At 36.8% G+C, this 21,073-nt stretch overlaps 2 protein-coding genes across 4 annotated transcripts in view; one reads left to right on the forward strand and one right to left on the reverse strand.

The window, feature by feature from the left end:
* AIF (Apoptosis inducing factor) overlaps window positions 1–16,224 on the forward strand; it is a 110,092-nt gene extending 93,868 nt beyond the window's left edge. The window contains exons 4-15 of one of the 3 annotated variants that reach the window (XM_012377417.2): window positions 12,262–12,728; window positions 13,338–13,645; window positions 13,738–13,792; window positions 13,878–14,038; window positions 14,109–14,239; window positions 14,338–14,513; window positions 14,589–14,780; window positions 14,858–15,051; window positions 15,143–15,395; window positions 15,471–15,619; window positions 15,694–15,939; window positions 16,086–16,224. In XM_012377417.2, coding sequence (XP_012232840.2) covers window positions 12,644–12,728; window positions 13,338–13,645; window positions 13,738–13,792; window positions 13,878–14,038; window positions 14,109–14,239; window positions 14,338–14,513; window positions 14,589–14,780; window positions 14,858–15,051; window positions 15,143–15,395; window positions 15,471–15,619; window positions 15,694–15,939; window positions 16,086–16,157 — 2,022 coding nt within the window. In that variant the 5' untranslated portion in view covers window positions 12,262–12,643 and the 3' untranslated portion in view covers window positions 16,158–16,224. The remainder of the gene's footprint in view (window positions 1–12,261; window positions 12,729–13,337; window positions 13,646–13,737; window positions 13,793–13,877; window positions 14,039–14,108; window positions 14,240–14,337; window positions 14,514–14,588; window positions 14,781–14,857; window positions 15,052–15,142; window positions 15,396–15,470; window positions 15,620–15,693; window positions 15,940–16,085) is intronic. The other 2 variants (XM_012377419.2, XM_012377420.2) reach the window with 2 other exon arrangements.
* Window positions 16,225–16,629: 405 nt separating this feature from the next.
* Window positions 16,630–20,962, reverse strand: LOC105678249 (protein broad-minded-like). The gene is made up of 8 exons (XM_012377426.2): window positions 19,259–20,962; window positions 18,851–19,188; window positions 18,582–18,778; window positions 18,107–18,517; window positions 17,723–18,042; window positions 17,138–17,315; window positions 16,841–17,056; window positions 16,630–16,764 (listed from the first exon to the last, which is right to left on the reverse strand). Exons 1-8 carry the CDS (start codon window positions 20,926–20,928, stop codon window positions 16,645–16,647), a joined length of 3,450 nt encoding a protein of 1,149 aa, XP_012232849.2. The 5' UTR covers window positions 20,929–20,962; the 3' UTR covers window positions 16,630–16,644.
* Window positions 20,963–21,073: the final 111 nt, after the last annotated feature.

Below are 21,073 nucleotides of genomic sequence, written 5' to 3' on the forward strand. Positions count from 1 at the left end.
TCCTTAATGGAACTGGCTCAAAGGAGGTAGCGGAAAGCAGCGAGAACTTTTATTTCTCCCTTATGGGTACGTGCCATCAAGTTAGAAAAGCGAAGGAAAAAAAAAGAGATAGCTGTTGATAGTAGGTACACATACTTTGCTCGAACTTTCTGAAAAATAATAGTATTATGTTCTTCAGCAATTTTTTTGTACAAGTTATCTTTTTTATTGCAGAAAAAAAAACATGCTTCTTCCACTTTGACAGTATCGATTATTCTAACGTTCATTGTAACAGGCAAATCTCTCGCAATAATAGAGCTCCAATCGAGAAGTGTTCTTATCTTGAAAATCGCACGCTTATCGACATTAAAAGACAAACGAGAGAGAGGCACAATGGCGGCGGAATGGAGAAAGCGGAGTATCGCGGCTTCCCTTCGGCATTCGCGCTGACTTACTTTTACAAGCGTAAATCCCGCTGGCGCACGCAACGCCGCTCCGCATTTACCGGCGTCGCAACGACAGTCGGCGATACGATGCAACTAATTATAATCGCAAAAGTTGCGCGGTTACGTGCGCGGCTTTTCGAACGGCGCTCGGCCGCTTGACGAGAACTTTTCCACTCGACTCTCACCCTCCTCTTTTCCACCACTCCCCTCCGTCCTCCCAGTCTACTCGCTCGATTTTCCCGGGGCATAATTAGAGCTCGGGCCGCAGCCGCCGCAGCCGACGCTGGGACAGTCTTTATACGGGTGATATCGATGTAGCCGATACGGCTCCACTCTTCTTCTCTCTCACTCTTTTTCTCTCAAAGTTCATCCCATGACCGAATAAAAGGACTTATCAGCGGAAGTTGCGAACCAGCGGCGATGCGGCGCAACGATGTGATCGTGATTAAAAGGGAAAACCTCTGGAAAGTAAAGCCGCGCAGTTGTGTAAACCGCCGCCACGTTCGAGATCGTGTCTGGAAAGTGTCTCGCTTTTAGCGATAATTAAGCTCCCACGACGATAATAGCAGTAGCGAATGCCCGTTGCAACGATGTCGACTGCTCGCCCGTAATCGTTTCTACGAAAAATCTTAGTGAATTCATTAGTGAACCTCTCATACATTTTACGATCGCGATTGAAGGAAGTCGACGATTGCTCGAGATTACCGTAGTAACACGAAATAATGACGTCTGAGAAATTTCTGCTCGAGGACTTGATTCTAGGTTGCCATGATTTATATATTTCAAGAATTAGTAAACTGATCCTATAAATTTTAGATTATTACGTCGGCAAAATCGTTTTGAGGAATTAATTAATTTCTAAAGAATTTTAATTCCCCGATTTTGGTTTGCACAATTTAAAAACTAAGTAAAAATTAAATGAAAATTATTATATCAATTTTAATCGAATACCTATATTGAATTTCAATACCAAACTATGCACAATATGAAACTATGCGTCTCTCTTAACTTTTGGAGAAAAAAGGAGAACAACAAATCGCTGCGTGCGATCACATTCGTTTTGCGTTATACTTGGCGTAATATAAATAATCGATAGCACGAGGGATGCAATTAATTATCGCCTCTTCATGATGATGCTGTATTCCCAGCGGTGCGGCCGATCGGCTGGAACAACCCGTATTTGCGAAACTCCCGCTCGTACCGTCTATCACGAGAGAGATATTCAGCGCGTATTCGCGTCGCGCCAGCGCAACTCGCGCAATTTTAATCGCGGCTGAAGTTACATAATCCTTTCCGAGCTACGCGACCCGTAGAGTTCACGGGCGAACTTTAGAATTCGCGAAAATTGGATCCGCTCGAATCTCACGTCTGTTGAGTCGCGACGATTTCTCGTTACGCGAGTTCGATTTTGAACTGAAGTAGAGACATTCCAATCAGATTCGGGCGAGCGAAATCTGTGCCATTTCAAGTCCAGTAAACACGGCATCTATAAATTATTTAAATTGCGAAAGTTGCAGTGATAATCGAATACACATAATAATAGAACGTATCAGTGAATCAATGATGGAGTAATGGAAAATCTTTATCACAAAAAGTACACTTGAGTCCATGGATTTTGGAAGCGCTCTCATTACACCATTTATGTGCCTTTTGCATATTAAAATATTCTGCAGATAAAGTTGTAAACCTGTGTAAGTAGTTCGAACAGAGTTTTATCGTACAATTGTTTTCCAACTTAGCTATTTTATCTAATTCTGTCCGTGGAATTCACCCGGAAGAAGATGCATGCAAAGCGAGCTCTGGTTTTACGTGACTGCTGCGGTCTCGGATGCTCGGAATTGGTGGCATCGAATTCTTTTTAGGATTTTCGGGGTGAGGGCGTTGGATAAAGCGGCAGGCGGCGGCAGGGAGTGAAGGCAGCGGGCAAGCGAGAGCGGAAGAAGCACGGGATGCAGTCATCGCACTCGTCGTCGTTATCGTCGTCGACGGTGCGAACGACGATGAGCGGGGGGAGGTTGCCGGGCGAACTGGTCGGACGAGCGGCAAAGCGGGAAGGGGGGGGGGGGAAGCGGGAAGGGGGACGGGGATGAAAAGTTCGAAATAAAACGATAACGAGCACACCGCACGCCGCGGCGAGCTCGTCGGCAGAAGCCGTCTGCTTATTACGTCACGCTGAACGTAGTTACTAATTAGTTACATTCAAAGCGCCGCGCGAGCGAGGACGACTGCTACGGCGGGATGGCGTGCGGGGGTGGTTCGTCCCCCCCCCCCCCCTCCCCCCCTCTTGGTGAATTTGTTTTTCCGTTGCGGAAAGAGAGAAGGAAACACGAGGTGGACGAGGAAACGCGAGAGGAATACTTTATACACCGGAGCGAGGAAGACGGACGTGACGATAGACGCAGCGGGGGTGGAAGGGGGGGGGGGTGGCAGAAGGAACGCTGGAAAAAGAGAGGCGGCTGGGAGGTTGGCTCGCGGGGGTGGAAGAGGTCGGAGCAAACGAGCCGTCCTTCAACCCCGTAGGTAGGTGGGTAGTTGAACGCGGTCCCGCGTCTCCTCTCTGTCGCCCGCACTTCCGGTCTCCGCCGTCTCTCTCTCTCTTTCTCTCTCTTTCTCTCTCTCTCTCTCTCTCTCTCTCTCTCTTTCTCTCACTCTTGGCCCACTCTTTCCTTCCATCCCTTGTCCCTGTTCTCTTCATCCCTTCTCTCTCATTTCTGTCCTACTCCGTACTCGGCTCTCGCAACCCTTTTATTTCGCGATCTCGTTTCCGCGGCAGCGTTTCTTTTTTTTCTCCCTTCCGACCTGTATGCTCGCCTCCCTCCCTCCCCACCCCAACCTCGCCCCCGTTTCGCTCTTTACGCGCACGCTTTTCCGGCATCTCGTGCGCCCCGTTCTCCGACCGCCTGCGTATCCACTGCGAAATCGATCGACCGAAACGTGTTCCGGAGTGGCCGGAACGAACAAGAAGGCAACAGAAGGAAATGTGGGATGGGGCGGGGCATATGAGACCGGGGCGATTTAAAGGAACGCAGCAAGAAAAGGATGCAACGGCTGCCCGAGCATAGCGTTAAGCTCGTCAGTTTTGTCGAGGTTTTCCTTCCGGCGCTACGCTGCTGCTTTCATTTTCCTGATTTATCTTCTAATACCTCTAAATAAATCTGAAAATGGGATATCTTTCGCCGCGAAAATCGGTTTGCGATTATTGATATTCTTATTCGACTAATGTTTTCGCTTTAAACCGGGATTTGTATTCAATTTGATTATATCTTTGGAATTTTAGATCTACCTTTATTTCGAAATTGCGTTTATCATGTTTATCATTATCGTACAGTCTCTTTCTTTTATGGAATTTGACCTGGAATGCGATAAATTGATTTTTCTCTCCCGCTCGATTTACGTACCTCCGTGCCCATACATTCACTTATCTAATCACTGAATACTTGGCTCGCTATTAATATGCTCATACATTCTCTTTTAAATTCTTCATATTACCTCTCAATTAATATGCGCATGTAATTATCTCCAGTTTGCCTGAAGGGAATTATCCCAAGGCGAGATAAAATTACCTATCTGTTCCAGTTGGCTCTTCGAAAGCAATGCAACTTTGTGCCGGCGCACGGGCCGCGGTTACATCGACGGTGTTATTAATGACAACGGCAATATCGGGCGTCGTTAAGAGTCTGGTAGCGCTTGTAACGCGGAAATGGCCGGTTTAGAAGTAACGGCGAGTACACGCGGCCGCTGGTACGGGACGCCCGTATTAACGCCGAGGAAATCGGATTATGTCGTGACCTACAGCACCGCCTGTCTACTAACTCCTGCATTAGCCTCCCTTCGAGCAAATTGCGTTTATTCTGCAGCAAGAGCGAGATACCGATCGGCACTCTCGTCCTTTCTTCCTCTCTCTCTCCCTCTCTCTCCCTCTCTTCCGCGTGGTCCGAGAATACTCGACGGAGGTAAATTGTTAATTCGTGCAAACAACGCCGCGCGGCGAAAATCCGCGCGTCCACTCTGGCGTCGATAATAATTATTCCACGAACGTTTAACGCCACCTGCGTAAAATCCTACGCGCTGCTAAATATCTCGTTGCTAATTTTTTGAGCATTCCGCTCGTTTGCGATCAGCATTTGTAGTTTATATAAATATTGCTTGGTGTGTGTGTGTGTGTGCGCGCGCGCGCGTTTTTATCGCGAAAATATCGACGATACGAATTCCCTAAGTGCCGGTAATACCAGTGAGATAGAAAGCAAGGAGAGCGCTTAATGCACCCGAGGAGAAAGATTGCGTGGCTTCTGAAGTTAACGACAACGTCGCTCTGACGACGGTACTTGGTCCGCGCGCGCGATCGATAATTTCAATAAGGAAAAAAGTCGCTGCGTGATTGAGAAGCGAAGCAAGCTAAATAAAAGTCGAGCGAAGAGGCGGAAGTAAGTGGCTTCACGAGTACCTCCATAGACCACCTTCTGATTGAATACGCTATTCCGAAAGGGAGCGTATTGCATCAAAAAAACATATCACCGTCTCGCGCATGCTTATATAATTTTTCGTAAATAAATTTACAAAATTGTTCGATGCTGTTACGCGTCGAAATAAAATGGGGAATAGAAAGTTGTTTGTCACATAAACGGCGGAAATGTGCTGCACGCAACAGAAATGATACTTTATGACGGAAATAAATTCGACGGGAATGTAAATCCCGTTGAGTGCGATGCGATCACCGATCTAATCGAAAACATCGTAATAGCAGTTTGATGGCCGAATCGAAAGTGCGGGACATCGAAGGTTGCGGTTAATGACGACGAATCGGAGATCTCTTTTGTCCATTCTGTAATAGCAGCATCCGCGGCTTCTTTCGCAATGTCACCGCCACATGTCTTCGCGAAGTGACAGGTGCAATCACGTTTACTTCGACGTTCAAGGCTCTCTAGGATTACGTGCTAGTATGAATCTGAGGAGTGGGCTTTCGAAATCGATTCCATCACATCGCTGAAGGACACACGTAATAAAAATGGCATGATTCTTTCGAAATAAAGCTTACACGCTATGAGATAATTAGTGATGCGTTACACGCTATCTAATAATAATGTCTAATTTATAAACATCGCTACATACTGTGTAAAACGATAAAATTTATTATCAATAAGTGTTGCATCTTGTTAATGCACAGAATACACTTTCCGCTTTTTATTTTCTGGCGCATATTTCACGCCGCCATATAGCCGGATGCAATCTTGATATTGCATCTCTCTACACGAGATCGCGCTTACTATGTGTATTTTGTTTATCAGATCGATACATGTTGGTAGGAAACAACGGTTAATAATAATTTCCACTGCACTATCTACACTAAGTGGTCAAACAGTTAGTGAATGTAATGCATATCGATCCCTAATGCAATAAATTTCCGGGAAGCAAACAGTTTAATTTGTTTATTTAATTGAAACGTTTTACTGGATTTATTTTACATTGATACATGATGCCCGATTGCGTTCCGAGCTTAGCGAGCTCGCCTGAATTTGGATTTCTGGTTTGTTTTTCGGAATTAAAAATTTTGGAATACAAATTAAAATCAGTTTCAGTCAATTTGTTAGGTTTTTTATGTCCAGTATTTTAATAAAAAAAAAAAAAAAATATATATATATATATATATATATATACACATATATATGTATATTGAATCTATATGTCAGAGATATATTTTATTTTCTGTTAAAACTAAATTGCTGATATTGCAGCAATTATTGCAGATGAATTAAATTAAATTAAAGGATTATATTTAGAATTATTAGCGACTGATGATGAATCGGTATTATTTTAGCCTTTTTGGTTACTCAATTACTTCTTTCGCATTCTAGTTTTATATGCGATTGATGCGTGTATCGAATGTTGTTTCAAATGCAAATACGTCATTACAAATAACACATTTGCCCGTGGGGTACAGTGCGTAATAGATGATAATAGATTATGCACATAATCTGGAACGGGTGCATTTTGGATATCACAGAGAACATCCGCAAATTATATTTCTGTGGATATACGCGGTTTTAAAAGTATTAATCGAAGTATCATCGTTTAAACGAGAAACTAAATACGAAATTAGTATCTCGATGAAATTTTATCAAACGCATCATGAGCTGCAAGTGGTATTCCTCGTTCAAATAGCGTCTGAATGGCGAACGCTCGTATGCAGGAAATCACTTCCAACGAGTGGACAGTGGAGCTGTTCTCGCCAGAAACAGAGGAGTGCCTAAGGGAAACAAAGAGATAGGGAGTACGAGAGCAGAATATGAATGATGAGTCCGATTTTTAATGAAAGCCGCGTCGCGCGGAGAAAGAAAGGCTGCGTACGCAGTGGCCGCGTTTGTTTCTGGAGGGCCCTCCGGACCGCAGAATCATCCGGTTACGCCCCAAGGGACAAGGGAGAAAAATCCTAATAATCGCCAGTCGAAAAATATCGCCAGTAAACTACCTCGACCGTTTAATTGTGCGCCGAAGCACAAAGCATATTGGTTTCCTGGTTGCATTTTCCCACTTTTCTTTCTATCAACCGCCTGTCTTTGCCTGCTTTCTTTCACTTTTCTGCAATTTTCGTCGAAATCCATTGTATACGGAGTATCTACAATAATCTTGGTTGAAATCAACAATCTTTGTGAATTTTTTATTTATTATAATTTATTTCTTGATTATTATTAATTATTATTAATATTAGCTTTCGTATACGTTTGAGATTTACTGTTTATATATACTTAGATTATTTATGTATGTATGATTATGTGTATGATTATTATGTATTATAACATAAAAATTAATAACATTTAAAATGATGTGAGGAATGAATATAATTTCAGTGCTGACGACCAATTAGTCTTCTTTCTTTTCATTCACTTTGTAGTTATTTTTCTTCTTTTTCTCTAGCTCTTTATCATTCACAGAAACTGGTTTTGTTTTTCCAATATCCGTCCTTTTTAACTTTGCGATAGAATAAGTTAGAAATTTGATAATTTTCTAGTATGATATTTTTGATATCACGGTCATATTTCTTAGTAAAAATATCTTTGACAGGTCATATCGAAAAAATTCAATTTATTATAAAAATATAAAAATATAAATAAATGAATATTTTTTTAACAGAGCTATCGTAACGTCAAACAATAGTCGAATTTTACGTGTACGGCTTCATATCGTGTCACTTGATATTGATATCTTGTATATTTTGTTTTCCTGTAATCTGACATTCTATTCTGAATAATGTAAATACATATCTGTTTTTATCTCTAGAATTACGAAAATTTAACGACAACTTGACTCACAATGAAAAAACTCTGTGTTGCTATTTGAAAAATGTATCCCCACTACTCATGTATGACTATAACAGTTTATAAAAGAGCACAATTAAGGCATTCGGAAGGATTCTTCTTACAGCAGTCTAAACGAACACTTGTCATTTCTGTGAACACTTGTCAAAATGAAGATCTACGTACTCGTTCTTCTAATCGCGATCACCGTCGCATTGCCCCTCGCATCTGTCATCGAGGAAGTTAAAGGTACTATAATTTGAAACTCTAAACAAATCTAAATTTACCATTGATTTTAAGAGATATAATAGTTATTAAAAATATTTAAGCAGTCGCACATTTATAAATTAAACAAAGTACACATTATTAGAGATTATTTTTTATAAATATATTTATAAATTTTCTATTATTTATAAATTATTTATTAATACATTCACCGTCATAACGGTCGGTGACTATAATAATTGTTAAGTGAGAATCCCATCTAAAGTAATTTTTAAAAAACTTTTTGTATGAAATTATTTTATTATTATGTATTATTTTAAGTAATATGTAGTATTCATTGTGAATAATACACTTCGTAACATTGTGTTTTTCTTTAATATATTCTAGATAATAATATAAAAGATGAGAAAAGTCCAATATACAATTGGAATTTAAATCAAAATAAATCTAAATCTTTGGAATCAAAAAGTTACAAAGATGTCAGACGAGGATTCGAGGAACGTATCGCTTGCCTATTTTCTCGATATGAAAACAACCTTTGTATTATGTTTTGCATGTATCGAGAAGGAACCAAAGGAAAATGCGAAAATAAACATTGTAAATGCTTCAAGTAAGTGGCAACTAAAATAATTACAATCTCTTTATATATTCAACGAATTCAGCGGTAAAATAATCACAACTCAAAAGTGAATTTTGAATTATTATTAGTGAAGCAAATTAAAATATGAGATATTTAAGTAGGAAACTTTGCATATTACGTTGTAGATTTAATAATTATTTAATGAAAAACTACCTCGATATATTTAATAATGTAATGTATTATTTTGATTTATTTTCAGGAAATAAATCTTTTGGGAAAAGATTAAAATTCTGATAAATATGCATGTTATATATAATTCACATTATCAAAAAATGTTCCTCAAGTGAATAAAATCAATATAACAATCTCGCCTGTTTTCTTTATCAATCTATCTATACTATAAGCACGTACTTATTTCGTCATTTATAACTTCAAGAATTTTTTTTTCCAGATAAAGATAAACTGTATATATTTTAATATGATTATTTCAACATTCAAGCGACAAGACGTAAAATATATAACATTTTTAATAATTTGTTAAGAGTTTGAATATTGAAAATAAATTGAAAGACAATTTTTCAATCCATTAATTCGGTTATTTAAATAACCGACTTATTTGACATTGATTAAAGACATTTGTCTTTAAAATTTTCTGCAATACTTAACAAATACTGCGATTATGCTATGATATGAATAATCTGTACACTTATTAAGTTGCTTATGTATTTATTTCTACGCATATTTAAAATGTTAATCTATAATAAGAACGCGCGAATAATAAAAAAAATTTTATCCCATTAATCACTGTACGGATATTTGATTTTTTTATTGGTAATGATTATATATTACGAATTACATGAATATGTCCATTATTCACAGTGTGTGATACGGTAACACCCGTGCGTCGAATAATTCAGCGTTAAACGTAAAATCAAATATTTGTCACGAGAATTTCACGCCTGACGTCGCCCGATCATCAGAAGTTGCAATTTCGATGTGTTATTTGCGGTACACCGGCCATCCTCGTTCATCTCGATGCTGATATTGTTGCGTTTATGTAGTACAGCGTTCATTATTTCTCGGTTAGATTAGAACGCTCTATATCACGCCGCATTATCAAACCATTCAATATTATTCTTAGATAAAATTTGAAAATTGTGTACTATAATAATTACGACATTGTTTACTGAAGAAGCTACGCGCCTCAGTTCTGGATTCGTTACTACTATATATAAGACCCAAAACACTATCAGAGAAAACAGAATAAACTTTTCAATGTAAAATCAGTTAATTAATTAGAGGAAAGTCTATTAAAAATTAGAAAAAAGTTATCAATTGATTTAGAAAACTACGTAATAATTATTGTTAGCTAATCAAAATCTACCACAATAATTTCTCAAGAAACTATTTTTTAATTTTAAAGCATCTTTAATCTTAGTATTTTATTATTTTTAACGCTACGTTAAGAGACGATTGAAGCGAAAAGATGTAAAAATTACAAGAATATAATTTTCATCATTAATTTAAATATGATAAAAATTATAAATCGTGTAAAAAAATCTTTTTTTAGCCTTAGTGTCGTCGAAAAACTTTAATTACTGAAAGTTATGGAGTTATTACTTCCGATGCACTGTTTCTGTATATTGTATTTGCTTTTTGAATGATTTTATGTGAATACTTAGCTAGATTTGGTCTGATAACTTTGTGATTTAAATGGGTTTATCACATTTGTTACAACACACACTTTTAAAAGAATAAAACTGCTGGATTATTCGATTTTCTACAACATCAGGCAATTTGATATTTTAATTTAATCGCTCGTAATATAATTTCAAATATTAATTTGCATAAAAGCTTAAAACTCTCGGTTATTAATTCTCAACAAACATCAGAAAGTCATATGCAAATAATAAAATAATTACAATCAATGTTTTATTTTTATTATTTAAATCCAAAGACATCTATAACCACGTATTTCAAATTTGTTTCAAAGATCACAACAGGCTGGAAATTTATTTCTGATCTCTCCGTGTTGTGAAAAAAAGTTTATCAACAACGTGTATCGTAGTTTTAGTTATATCAGCTGTTGTTCGCATACACATTTTGAATACATAAATGCCACCAGCAATAAATCGTGTTGTGTGCAGATGAAGAAAATATTTATGCGATCTATTAAAATAAATATACAAACCATGCATCGAATGCTGCCACTGCCATACCTGTCGCTGTAGCAGGCAGAATAGCAAGCAGATAAATTCTCGAATATTGTCGAGAAACAAAACGTCGGCTTTCGAATCGCAATCGATCGTGCTGTATGCATGTTTAATTAAACAGTGAGGCAAACGTGCTCACGCCTATATCCGGAGTTTTATTACTTTATGCAATAATTATTTTCCTTCTTTTAGTGTATTTATTTTCAGTTATTTTCAATTATATCGTACATGACAAATCTTAGCCGATTGAATTCGCTTTGACTACTATATGTCTGTCAACGCTTCTATCGCTTGTATCGCTCCATAATCAGTATCATGTCAATCCCTCGAAATCGATTATTGTACTATGCGTTCAGTGCACTACAGATTATGTTTCAATGATTGCAATCGCATTACAAATCAAATTGGATAATCAAGATCAAAGATGAATTTCAATTACAGTACTCTTTTTGGCATTTGGCACATAAAAAATTCAATACCGGGGAAATAATTATCTTGTCAAACGAATCTCTATTAAAAACATGAAAGTCTACGTCCAACATGAGAGTTTATCCAATCCTTCTTTATTTTTATCATCATAATAATAAAATTAATTAAATTCTTTATCATCACATATAATAAAAATGTACTGAAAATCTCCTAAATAATAAACTGAATTTTTATTTAATTGCAAACTTTATTATTTGTAAGATAATTAACTATATTAATGCAATATAAAACTTTTTTCATACTATTAGTACATTATAATTATTCATACTGCTAATAATTAAAACATTGTCGATAATCCCAATGAATACCATAAATATTAAATATAATATCAATATATCAAATCAATCAATGACATTATATAAGATATCAGAGTTTAATATCGCACTTATTATGTACGCCAAATGTTTATCAATTTTTTAAACTATCAAAATAATTAATTAATTAATTCGACTCTGGGTCTATGTTTATTTGATATTCATACGTTTTATGTTGTATATAAAATTTTTATGTTGTGTATAAAATTATTTTTATCTTTACATAAATAATTTTCACAGCTTTTTCTAAATTTAAAAATATAATAATAAAAGAAATTTTTTATGAAAAAAATAATATATGTTGTATGGATTAATTATAAGTAGAGTCGCCTAAGTGATGGTCAGACAAGTTTAAAAAGGATTGGTACAACGTACACCATCTGCAGTGTGTAATGTTAACTTCTTTCTGTTACCTCAGATGATAAGCTTTTAATTAATACTATGTTGATAATAAAAAATAGGCAAAACATTTTTGAAACACCTCTAAATTTAAAGATCCAACTTCAGTTTCAAAATTAAATTAAATTTTTTCACATTCTATGTTTCATTAACTTTTACAATGCTATTATCAATTGAACATAGGTGTCACATGCATGTGATAGCAGAGAGAAATTTTATATATAAATAATAAATTATATTATTTACATTGCTTCCTTATATTTTATTAGAGTTATAAGTAATTATTTTACTTACCTTAAATCGATTATATTATTTGGTTTACAGAGAAAGAGAAGTTAGCTGTGCTTACAAGCCATCTCAACTGGGTGCATCGTTCATCCCATGGTTCATCCCAAGTGCATATATGTGCGTACGCACGCATCTCGGTGGAGTGACTTTTATTAAATTCACGTGTCTCGCTTACCGGCTCCGCCGCCGCGCAGGAAATCACCTGTTACGAGCGGAGAGACGACACGGCAAAGAAGAAAAGTGGGAAATCCAGGTAATGGCGTGTTGCGTGGCGAGCATTCTTCCGGCGAACGTTCTTCCGGTTGACGATACAAACAGCAATAGTTAGCGGCTGATTGCTGATCACGTTAGCAGTTGGGGGAAAACACGCAAACGCCATCGTATTGCGTAAAGCCGACGGACAACCGGCTCGGCGAAGATGTTCGTCTGTAGCAGAGCTATCAGCCGATTGCCAACCAGGATTACGCAAGCAAATCATCTCTATCGACCTGTAAAATACATCGGTACGTATCGATGTGATGAAAGACGTGTTTTTATTGCTTTTTACCTTGATTTATGTTTCCTTAGGTTTAATAAAGTTATTAGGTTTTCCCGCCTATTTTGTCATTTTATTTTCACACAAGAGAGTTATTATTAGGTTTATTTTTCTCTGTATATGTCAGTATTGTACTTGTATAAGTTTGTACTCTTGTGTAATTACTACTTAGTGAGGCTATGTTTACTGTTTTCCACGCGGCGTGTTCCCTCTCGAGTAGGAGATGGATGATATAACCTGAAAATCGTTCATTAAAGACTATTATTTTAGTGTTAAAAACCCATGAACCATATTTTACATTACAAAGACACGCGTTAAATACCAGATTAAAAAAAATTAAACACTATATATATATAATCAACTGTTTCTTTTTGCTCACAATTTGGTAATATTTTATAGATTGTTTTAATAAATTAATGAAAGAATAATAAATTATTAATAACGCTATTATCTTTTATGTATTATACACTTATATTATATCACTTATTTTACTTGTTTTTGCTTTTGTTGCTAGTCAAATTTTAATAATATTCTTTTAGTTAATATTTCTTTGATAATTTACTAGAAATGTTTGCAGGAATTGTAAATATTGGTACTTTGCGCTATAGTAGCAAAGCGAGCAATAAAAATCCACAGAAGCCATCAGGCACTACTATCAAGCCAGAAGAATGTGTGGCCAAGTCTACATCAAAGCCAGAGAGAGCTGTTCCTCCTTGTGAAGCAGAACGTGATGCATCTCGTTCAACATCATGTAAAGAAGTGCATAAATTAGATGGAGAACAAAAACAATCAAGTGAAAAAGGCTCAGGCAAATTTGGAAAATATCAATTTCGCTATTGGCACTTACTCGCTGCTTTAATTGTAACAGGAGTTGCAGCATATAAGGTATTTCATCACAAAAAAATTTTTAATAAATTAGGAATATTGATTAATTTATCTTTTTTTACTAAAAATTTTATTTTACATATATTTTATAGGTATCTTCATCATCTGGATTGAAAGGTGAGGAAGCAGTTGAAGAGACGGATGAAAGTAAACATGAATTAGCGAATAGTTTTAATGTGGTATAAATATTTAAAATATATCATTTGAATATATATATTGATTACAATTTTAGAAAAGAAAGAAGGAAAACGGCAAAGGAGATTTAGAGAAAAAGCAAAAGTTCCAGCAGAATCTAAATTAATACCTCAAGAAGTACCTTATTTACTGATTGGTGGTGGAACTGCTGCATTTTCAGCATTTAGGTCAATTAAATCTAGAGATCCCAAAGCAAAGGTATATATAACTGTAAAATAAGTTTGAATTCCTTTTCTCTCAACTTGTACAAATAAGAGATTTTGTTCAGGTTTTAGTTATAGCGGAAGAAGGAGAGTTTCCTTACATGAGACCACCTTTATCTAAAGAACTTTGGTACAACACAGATAAAGAAACAACCGCTCAATTACGTTTTAACCAATGGAATGGCACTCAGAGAAGGTAAATTTTGCTAGATTCAATATTATATAAGTAGATATTATTTTATTATAAGTAGAATAATTATCTTTTTATACAATATTTTCGTATTTATTTCTTAGTATATTCTACGAACCGCACGAATTCTATTCGAGTGTTACTCATCTTACCGAATCTGACAAGGGTGGTGTTGCTGTAGCCATGGGTTGGAAAGTAACGAAAATTGATGTTGTAAATAAAATTGCGATTCTTGAAGATGGTCATGAAATAAACTACAACAAATGTCTTATTGCAACCGGTAAGTTTTGTCAAATGAGAAAGAAAATTAAAGTAACTTCAAAATAAAATATTTCATGTATGATTATATCTTTAGGTACATCGCCGAAGAATTTGCCTGTATTTGAATCAGTTGAGGATGAAATAAAAAATAAGATTACAACATTCAGGACAAAGGACGATTTTCTCGATTTAGAACAGAATGTTTCTGATCCGAAGTGCAAGAATATCGTAATTGTTGGTGGTGGATTTCTTGGCTCGGAACTTGCTTGCGCATTGGCTAGAAGTTGTATGTTTCTTATTAACTGAATAATTGATACTATATTTGAGAACATATTTTTTTTATTAATAATAATATTGTTTTAGCAGATAAATCTAAAAATGTTTCCCAAGTTTATAAGGAAAAATTTATAATGGCTCAAGTTTTACCGGAATACTTGAGTGAGTGGACCACGAAAAAGGCCGCAGCAGAAGGTGTTCATTCTATACCTAGCTCAGAAATTGAAGATTATAGGTATAAGAACGGCCGACTGTCTCTTATTCTTACCGGTGGTCAAACTGTATGTTCATATATATTTAAGAATCTAAGTATTTTAATTACATTAATCGAGCTTCTATTTACTGAAACTTTTTATTTTCTTCAATAAAAAGATCGATGCTGATCAAGTGATAGTAGCGGTGGGTGTTCAACCAAATACGAATTTGGCATCATCTTCCCACTTAGAGACGGATCCTAAAATAGGAGGATTTCTTGTTAATGCCGAATTAGAAGCACGAAGCAATCTTTGGGTCGCTGGTGACGCAGCATGTTTTTATGATGTCAAACTTGGTAGAAGAAGAGTCGAACATCATGATCACGCGGTTACCTCTGGAAGATTAGCAGGCGAAAATATGACCGGTGCAGGTAAAATTTAGCAAGCTTAATGTCTGTAGACTATTGAGATTTTTGAAAACAATTTTAAGTGAATTTTTTGTACAGGGAAACCTTATTTGCATCAATCAATGTTTTGGTCAGACTTGGGACCTGACGTAGGATATGAGGCAATAGGTATCGTGGATTCATCTTTGCCAACTGTTGGAGTCTTTGCAAAATCAACGGAAGCAACTGTGGTTGATAATTCTACTGAAGTAAATCCTTGCAATTAAATATAATATATTTAATTGAAACAATTTCTTTTAACTGTTTGTTTTTTTTTTCTAAGGAACAAAAAACAAATTCTGAAGAATCACAATCTGAGTACAATCTGAATGCAAAATCAGAGTCACAAATTATAAAAAATGAGAACACAAGTTTAGAAGAAAACAAAGAATCATGTGAAGATAAATCTGTAGAGCAATCTACAAAACGTGATGATTTCGGAAAAGGCGTTATTTTCTATCTTCGAGATGACGTTGTAGTAGGAATAGTGCTGTGGAATATCTTCAACCGGATGTCGATTGCTAGACGAGTAAGTTTATAATTTGTAATTTATTAATTTGTTCCTATTTTTTTAATAATTTATTTGAAATATTTTAAATTTATTCAAACACATTTAACTCTCTATTTAAATTAATCAATATAATGTAATTTAAAACATTTTTAATATCATTTTAGGTTCTTACAGCAGATACAAAGTATGACGATTTGAATGAAGTAGCGAAATTGTTTACAATTCACGATGATTAAAAGAATAAGAATGAATGACAATATTACGAGATTATTGTATCATATATAAAAAGGTGTCCGATCTTCATGTTTGAAGTGTTATCATTGGAAAACTCACAAAAACGAACTTCATTGAACTCACATGTCGCTGAATTTTGCAGGTATGCAAATTACACAAGTATCACTATTCGTGCTGTATATGTGAAGATTTCTAAATACGATCTGTAAACATTCTCATATACGTACAAATTATGTACGTTTATTAATGCATCCTAGAGTGCATTTATAGGAAATAAAAGAACAATTTTATTCATTATAATACGTCAATTGTTATTCGTTGTACAAATATATACATTATTTTATTTTGTGATTATTTCAACATAATACATAACTATTTCAATGTAAAGAATCTATAAAATATTTTCTCTTGTATGTGATTTTTTTATCGCTAAAGACGATTATTTTTTCTTTCTTGCTTTTTTATCCTTAGATAATACATTATGTACATTTATATTTCATCTTCTGAATTCAGATTTTTAGTCATTGCCGGCAAAATCCTATTTCTATATCGTTGACCTAAATTATCCATGTATGAAATATAACTATGACATCGATATTCGTCCAACATCTGTGTGAAAACACATTCAGTAAATTATTTAATTCCATATGAATTATGAATAACTCAATATTTTTCATATACATGCCATATTTTCCGGCCACATTTTCGTATTCGTTAAGTCTCGCAGCAATGTTTCCTGATAGCATTGCAAAAGTGATACGCTATAATACACCATATAATCGGGCGGGTATAGAATGCAAATTGCAAAAAAGTGGACTACTTCACTCCATGGAAGAATGCCCCAGAAACATTGCGATAGCATTCTATTGAATATCATCCACCAATTCACACCGTAGACATCCTTATCGCGTCAATCGGATTTGTTAGATTATGTTTCTAGATAATTAAGTCTTTATATATTCAAAAGATGAAATTCAATTACCTTCAATCCATATTTAATGTTCGGAAGCTCAATATTCACCATGGCTTCTAAAACTTGCATAAAAGTGAATTGCGAACTGGTGCTCTCGTTATTTTTTTCGTCGATAACTTTGCCCAATTTTGGCCAGAGAAGCAGTGTCGATGGAAATTGAATCAATTGCATAATGAACGTCCTACATCTGTAATTAATTGTCGCTAATTATCGTATCATTCGATGATAGGTCGATGATGAAAGAAAATTGTTGAGTCGGGTCGATGATAAAAAAAAAAACATTGATCCGGTGAGAACCAAGTTTTCAATCTGAGACTTGCCAATGATGACATTACGACTAGCTTGAGTTAATCACTTTTGACAACAGTTTAAAAAACTTGTTCGATCAATTTTAATTCCGCGCGATTAAAATGAGCAAATAATAACATCATTGATCGAACAAGTAATCAAACACATCACTAGATATCCATACCGTTATTTAAACTGTTGTCAAAGGATTAATTCGCGGTCAGCTGAGGCTCAAATTTATTTTTATGCTCTAATTACTTTGTTTTTATTTAAAGATTAATTATTGAGATAAATATCAATACATACTTATTCAGATCTCCATCGCAGACAATGAATACTGTTCCCAAAAACCAATCAAAACCTTCGAATCTACTTGGTTTGTTGTACTGTATAAGTATGTAGGCAGAATGAATAAATTGTTTCAAATTTTTCTTGCTGTCGTCGGTATTCTTTAAAACCTGCCGTTGTTCGGCGTAATTCAGAACAACATTAATTGCATGCGCGTCTTCCGGGAGCCAATAATCCGCGTCGTATGTTATATTCTCTTGCCATCCAAATTGTTCTACCCATTCCGCAGTTGGAATCGCCTTATGCATTTGATTCAATAAATTCGTCATCACTGAATTCTAAAACGAAATTATTTTCAAAGCATATAATTGCGTGCTAAATTGTATTTATACGGCATCTCACCTTTATTGGACACCGTGAGGCTTTATGAGCCGCCCTAACTTGCGACACCCAACTGATGTCTAACAAGCCGGGCCTCTCCTCTTGCAGCATATCCTCTAACTCTGAATCGTATTCCACGGTTGGCGGATCTATCATGTCTTCGTACATCCTGGGAGGCGGAAATTCCGAAAACAGTTCATAGTCTTCCAAGGGTATCACAGGGTACTGCTTCCTTTTGTGCGTCATGTAGTATGATTTCAATAAAATGTTGTGTCTCAGATAACTAGAATCGTCTATTATGTACTCTTTTCTCGGCTCTGGCTTATCCTCATCATCATACTCCGTCCGCTCGTAGTCAGTTTCATCGTCGGATTGCTCCTTGCGAGCTTCGATCAGAATCGTGCTCTCCTTCTGGATATCTAACAACGCTTTCTAAAATTATAGCTTATTAGTACGCGCAATTGCGATTATTCTTCAGGCGTTTGTAATGCGTTACCTGGAAGTTCAACGAATTCGTTAGGTAGGCGTAAATATCTAGATTCCAAATTACTGCATTTAACGAAAGAAGACCTAAATGATGGTAGCTTGAATCTTCATTTATCGCAGTTTGCAATAATTCGGACAAATTCGAAGGATAATCTTTTCCCTCGTCGTTATCTGATTCGCCGTCCTTTATCATAAACGCGGCGAAACCTGCACCATATTAAATCAGTTGATCAGAAAATATACGATAACGAATGTTGCATCGCTGCTTGAATTATTTACAATTGAAATTGAGGGAAAATAGTGCGAGTATATGTAGAAATTCGTCGATGTTTTCTCTATCCCATGGATCGTCAAATTGTTTGGGATCCTCCGCGTTTGCGCAAGTCTGCGACAGCAAGGTCGACAGAACGTGGGGCGCGAGATCCGCGAGCACGTTGTAGCCCAGCTCGAAATGACCAGCCGACGAAATGAAGCTGACTATGTCGGTGGAGCTCCAGGTCGCTCTCAGAGGAACGATCAATCCGCGAATCAATTCCTCGAACACCAACCTCTCGTTGACGAGCGCTTGCACTCCAAGCGGTACCGACACCATTTTCAATAAAATTTTTTTGATAGCACTAGAATTTAAAAAAATCAGATCAGATTATAAATTTAGATTTGCAGAGATGAAATTTGTTCTCCGATCACCTGTCGAGTTGCTGAACCTTATTCTCGTTCTCGGCGCTGCATTTGTTTAATTTTTTGTAAAAATTAGCGACGGCCGGGTAGAACTGTGTCTCTATCTGTTCCTGCGCAGCTTCGTAAACGTCGTAAATGTTGAATAACTTTTCTATAAGACTGAATGAGTTGAGAATGCATTCCATGTCCATTATGGAAAATGGTTGCTTCAACAAATTCGACGCGTATTGCATTATGATTGTGACCGGACATTTTGACGGTTTGTCTTCCGAGTTCGTTGAATGCTCTTTACAACTTGTAATCAAAAATGTTGGACCTTCGGTCGTGTCAATCATGTGAGAGATGATGTCTAACGTGTGTGGCCAAATCTTTATATTGTTTTCGGGAAGAGACGTCAAGTGGCATAATGCAGTGTGATAAAATTCAGTGTTGTATAACACTTCTGATATATTTAGTACATTTTTCAGAGCCATGCGGAGAGTCACGTACACCCCGCTGGGCGCGTCTACGGCCAACTTATTCAAGGACTTCGACAGTTCTATCAGGAAATCGGCGATAACAAACGGCGTCTGCAACAAACTCTCTGTGAACAATGTTCTGCTTGCCTCGTAGCTACAGAGCTGCGAAATGAGGACCAAACAGTGCAGATAAGTCGCGGTCTCTATCGTGTTCCCGGGGATACACAGCTCATTGCCGTCGTCCACGATGAACGCGGATAACGAGCAGGGTGTTTCTTTTAAACCGCTGTTCACGCACTCGACGGCATTTTGCAGCAATATTGGCGACTTGGTCAGAGCGGCGATGAAAGTTCTCCTGGTAGAGAGACTGTGCAGCCATCTCTTGCTCCACTTCGCTTGCGGCTCCAACACTGAAATGATGTGCAGTATGTTCAAGGTTTTAGGTTGCAGCGTGTTGCCGAAGCTGTGCGTACCGAGGAGCGCCACAAATTGCTCTACAATTTCCTCCATAATCTTGTCGCTCTGTCTACTGTTCTTCAACATTTCCTCCTGATAGCGGATTATCAGATGCATCGTGCAGAACAGTTTCTCGTGCAGGAAGAACTTGAAGTTAATTCCAGAGATCAAAGTGGGCAGAGTCTCGCGCGTTTGCTGCGCATGGTGTTGCGTGTTGAACGCGTTCAACAGATTGCTATAGATGCTGCGCAGAGGTGGGCAGTTCAGTAACTTCGCGTGTACCTGCATGCTGGCTTCGAATATCGCTCTGCTCTCGTCCATGAGACCGTCCAGCAGCGTACTCTGGAGCTTATCCCATTGAGAATTGTTGTTCATGTTGGACAATTCAATTTTCAATAAAATTTCGTAGCCGGCCAGTCTCACGTGAACCGGCTTGTCGCGACTGATCTTGTCGATGATATAATCGCACTCCTCCCCGTTTTCTTGCGGAGAAGCCCAATCGTCCGCCGTGAAATCGCTGGCGAAGGAGAGCGACGACTGTGATTGCGAGGCTGCAGATGAGGGCTTTATTGCTAGGTATTGTTCGGCTATCACTTTTTTCATAAAATCCAACAAAGTGGTCATGTCTTTCGAGTACTTGAGATTGTCAGCTACGTCGCTGGGTTCCTGTTCCTCGTCTATAGCGCTCTGTATGGTCTTGCCGAACTCCTTTTTCAAGCATTTCCTGAACCATTTCTGAAGATCCGGTGGTACACCTTTTTCCATATTTATTTATTTAAACAAACCAATTATGTGAATGGAACTAAGCAAGTAACGAAACGCACGTGTCTTAAGCCTCTATAGTTTTGACATTTGTTGTCATAGCAACCAATATACTTCAATATATGTATACAAAAATCTATATGGAATA

The sequence above is a fragment of the Linepithema humile genome, chromosome 6 (assembly GCF_040581485.1).
Source record: "Linepithema humile isolate Giens D197 chromosome 6, Lhum_UNIL_v1.0, whole genome shotgun sequence".
NCBI lineage: Eukaryota > Metazoa > Arthropoda > Insecta > Hymenoptera > Formicidae > Linepithema > Linepithema humile.